Source organism: Gavialis gangeticus, unplaced genomic scaffold (genome assembly GCF_001723915.1).
Source record: "Gavialis gangeticus isolate Ggan-Ray unplaced genomic scaffold, GavGan_comp1, whole genome shotgun sequence".
Taxonomy (NCBI): Eukaryota; Metazoa; Chordata; order Crocodylia; family Gavialidae; genus Gavialis; species Gavialis gangeticus.
Window position 1 is genome coordinate 14,070,567 of NW_017728996.1, and position 4,742 is coordinate 14,075,308.

Here is a 4,742-nt window from a genome sequence, read left to right on the forward strand (position 1 = left end):
TCAGCAAATGGAGGCTGAGGGGAGATTTGGTGGCTGCCTACAAACTTGTTAGGGGAGATCAGCAGCAAATAGGAAGGGTCCTATTCTCCCCAGCAGCACCTGGGGTGATAAGGAACAATGGCCAGAAGCTGCTGGAGAATAGGTTCAGGTTAGAGATTAGGAGGCATTATTTCACCGTTAGGGTGGCTAGGATCCAGAACCAACTTCTTAGGGAAGTGGTCTTTGCTCCTACCTTGGGTAAATTCAAAAAGAGGTTGGATGAACACCTGGCTGGGGTCACGTGCTCCGGCCAGTGGCGGAGGGTCAGACCAGATGATCTATTTAGGTGCCTTCTGACCCCTAACTACTATGAAACTATAAAAAGCTGTGTAGCAGCTTCAGCGCAGTGTTATGTCAGTGGACGGCAGCACCATGCAGTTATGTGGGCTAGTCCTGGTGTGCTGTCTCCCACAGTTGTTAATGTAATGCATGCTAGTGTAGAGCTCTCTTGCAATAAGGCAGCCCTGTCGCTTCTCGTTCAGGAAGCGGTATGTGCAGGGCAGCACAGACTCCCAGCACAAAGCTGTCTGGACCTGCGGGAGTCAGCTAACTGCCCTCCTTCCCCCCGTATCAGGACGTAAGTGCCACAATGGGTCAGACTAATGGTCCGTCTAGTCTAGTATTTCAGAGCAGGGGTGGAAGCTTTAGAGGGAAAGCACTGAACCAGCTATAGCTAGCATGATCTATCCTCTATTCATTACCCTCCACATCTGCCATTATTGGTTTAGAGATGTAACAGGAAACAGCTCCAACCCTTCTGTTCAAGAGCTATTAATAGATCTATCATCCAGGATCTATCATCCCCCCTCTGGCCTCCCCCCAGCACCTCCATGGTCACTAGTGGGCTGAGGATCACCATCCAGAGCGCACAGTGCTGAAATGTTATAAAGCATTCACATCAAAGATCCTGCTTTAATATAGAAAGACCACTATGGGTACAGGAAATTCAAGAAAAAGCATGTGTTAACGCCTGTATGTGGGAGCTGTTCAGTGTACTTGCGTGCAGAGTCAAGCATGTCTGAGCCTGTATGCATATGCACTTCTGTGTGTGGGCAAACACAACTGCACAATCTGTGCATGCACATTCACATACCTGGGTGAATGGATCAATGTATACAAAGACATCTGTTTATGCATGTCCTAACACGTGTGTGTGTATCTGCTAGCATGTTTGTCTCTCTGTGTGCATGCCTCTGTGTGCATGCGCATAAATACCTCAGGGTGTGTATTTTTGTTCCCAGCATGGGTTTGTACAGACATGCATCTGTCATGTGCGCTGTGCAGAAAGGACCTGGTAACATCTCTGTCACTATGGCAGGTATGAACTACAGCAGTGCTTCCAGCATAGAGAAACCCTCACTAGAGCAAAGGTCTGATGTACATTCTGAATATCAAAAGGTAGGAGGAGAAGACAGTACACCCCTAACCTCCCTCACTGCTCTGTGCACTCCAGGTGAGCTGGGAAGTGCACAAGAAACTGGCAAGCTAGCATGAGGAGAACCGTCTGTTCGGAGTGGCAAACAACTATTAACATAGCCTTAGGAAAGCTGCAGTGGCTGTAGGTCAGTGTAGACAAAGGCTGGAGTCTTGTAGCACAAACTCCCCTGCCAGAGCTGACTCTGATCGAGAACACGGCCTGCCATGCATAAGTACAAGTGCATCCACGTGGAGCTGCTGCTCTGCGATACCTTCAGCCAACCACTCCGGAAAACTGACTGTGCCATAGTGTGCAGGGAGCTGCTATAATTGGAAGGGCTAGAAACATCCGATGAGAGCCAGAAATGACAACTGTGACACCCGCAGCCCTTCATTCTAGCCCTGCTAGAGTAATGCTATTGAGTCTCTTCTCTCCTGGTGACTCCCTGCTGTACAGCAGACCCTGTGGCACCAGCAACGGTAATGATATCAGCAGAAGGTGGATGCCAGGACTATCAATGCTTCTGGCCTCCCCAGGGCTGGGCCGTTTGGGAACAGCGACCTGCAGCCATCTCTCTCTGCATTTTAATTGGTGTCTCCTGTCAGAAGATGCGCACACACGCACGCTGAGGAATTCTCCCACTTGCTCCTTCCTTGAACATGCCTTTCATTCTCTCTGTCCAGGACTCCAGCTTATATATCACAGCAGGAGTCTAGGGACTGAGGTTCTGAAGCGATGAGATACATTTGCCACATGCTGGAAACAGAACCAACCCTTTCCCTGTTGGTTCCTGCTCTTTCCACAGGCAGCATTCAAGTCACGCTTGGTTGTCCTATTTGTTTTGACCGAGTGACAGATGATTTTACTGATCCGGCTCATACCCTGGTGATGGCAGACTGGAGCGTGAGCAGCTGATGGATACCCACAGGAAATTAGGAGGATGCTAGGCTACTGGCATCACATTGAAAAACATAGGGTGCCTTGGCTCTGCTGACTGCTTGTGTTTCGATGGCACCTTTCAGTTTCAGGGTCTTCCTGCACCTGTTGAACACTGACGGATTGGATCCTCACCATGTCTCCCATATCAAGGCCTTTCACCATCTCCTCTTATGGAGAATGGCACTGCGGCACAGACCAGCGATGCAATTTCTTTAAGAACCCTTCCCTCCTCCAAGAGACAGCACCAAGGAGTCCTGACTGCCAGACCCTTACTTAAGTCACAACACTGCTTACTCAAATAAAGGGGACCAAATCCAAAGACTTGGCAGTCTCTGAGCCCAGAAACAGCCCCAGCAGGGCATAGCTACACTAGAAGCAGCTCACCAGTCTAGTGGGACAGTTATCCATGCTCAGCCTCCCAGTGGAGATACACCTTACACTGGCAGAAAAGTGCTCTTGCTGCTACAGCCTATATGCTTTCCCCAGTGTAACTGCATCTACATTAGGCCTCTGAAACAACGTAGAAATGCCGCAAAAATCTGTTCCCTGACTCCACACTACTGTCTTTGCACACATTTTTAATATAAATGTGGACTTGGACTCTCTTCAGTAGCCCCATCCCTTGCTGTGACTGTGCCAGCCTTTGTGCTCTGAATAGGCTTTGCTCCGTTTCAAGCCATGGAGCAAACTACCCAGGGAATGTTTCCTCCAAACTCAATCCCTGTCTGACAGCCAGGAAGGCTGGATTGGATGTGTTGTCCAGAGGGCAGAGGTGGCGTTATCTTCATTCCCATGTCACACGCAGAATTGCTTTGTAAGTCACTGACAGATTGGGGCTGTCTCCGTAATAGACTGGCCAGAAAGCAAACATCTGCACAGGCACAAATCATCCGCAGACTTGTCACAGCTCCTCAGCCACTGCAACTGTATGGGCCATAAGGATCAAACAGTGGGCATCTTCCTTTTTGCTGCAGGCTCCCTAAAGCATGCTGCTGGCAATTATTGCACTTGTGTGAAGAAAGCGGGGCAGGGGGGAGTGTGTTTGTGTAAGGACAGAGTGTGTGTGTGGAAAATTGTCTACACGTGACTGTAGGAGTAAAAGAGTGTGTATTTGGGTGTGATGCAGGTGTACATATGACAGGTTTAGATTAGGGTGTTGTGGGGGTGTAAAAGCAGCACCATACCTAGACTCCTGGAGGCTCTGGGCGAACTTTTAGTATCAGGCCCCCCTTCACCAGAGATAATGATAATAATAATCGGACAATGGGAAAAAATTATAATTTTTGGGCCCCCTTTCTGTCCAGGCCCAAGGCGGCCACCCAGTTCATCCATGCCTGTGTCCGGCTTTGCGTATAGGCACCAGCAGGGAAAAGAGTTTATATACAGACTATGTATGTTACTGTGTGTGTGTACAGGAGGGTCTTTATATGCATGTAGTGGGTGGTGCATGTGCCACTGGGGTATTTCTATACTTCCTTGTCAAGTTGTGAAGCGGTGGAGTGTGCTTGAGAAAGTGAGTGGTAGGGTGTGAAAAGGATGCAGAGTTGTAGGAGTGTATGAAGTAAAGAGTGCATTGGGCTGTGGGTGGTGTGTGTGTGTGTGTGTGAACTCGGTTCATCTGCAGGGGCTGGGGATACAAGTGTATGGTAGGATGTGAACAATGTGGGTGTGAGAAGTTGCTGTGTGTGACTGTAGAAGCGTGGGTACGTGTGAGGATTATAATGGGTGGGAGCTTGGGATAAGAGGGATGCTTGTAGGGATGAAGCATGTGTGTGCGTGTGTGTGCACATGCACATGTGTGTGCAAATTGCAGCTGGAGAATGCAATGTGGAAGCTGGAATAGGAGAGGAGCATGGGGTGGAAGGTTTTGGATCGCACCTGTTCATGCTCCCTCTCAGCCTCCCACGCTCTGTCCCTGCATAAGACAGGATTTTGGGCTAGACTGACTTACAGTTTGACCCAGGAAATCAGGCCTACCTTATTACAAAGCTGTGTGCATCAATCTCCCTCCCACAGCCACTGTTTAGCAGGATTCCCGAGTTGCCCACGATGGCACAGGTCCGGAAGTGCTTGCCCTTCAGGGGAGAAGTCCGTGGCAGCAGCTCGTAAAGGTTCTGGGAGACATTCATGGTGCTGTCTCTGTCAAAGACATAGTGAATCACATCCCCAGGCTTCAGGGTCCCCTTCAGCACTGAGATGTCCTTCTCTGCATCCAGGAACTTCAAGATGTGCTTCCTGGAGAAAGGAAAGAAAACAGGCAGCTTATGTCAGCGGTAGGGATGGCTCATTACGTGACCTATGACAGTTAAACACCCCCTGCCTGTCCAAGCTCCACAGCCCAGCTGCT

The 4,742-nt window shown here is 49.5% G+C and overlaps 1 protein-coding gene across 1 annotated transcript in view; it reads right to left on the minus strand.

Annotated features, from left to right (window-relative positions):
* ST8SIA2 (ST8 alpha-N-acetyl-neuraminide alpha-2,8-sialyltransferase 2) overlaps positions 1–4,742 on the minus strand; it is a 40,787-nt gene that overhangs the window by 27,910 nt on the left and 8,135 nt on the right. The window contains exon 4 of the mRNA XM_019504043.1: positions 4,373–4,470. Coding sequence (XP_019359588.1) covers positions 4,373–4,470 — 98 coding nt within the window. The remainder of the gene's footprint in view (positions 1–4,372; positions 4,471–4,742) is intronic.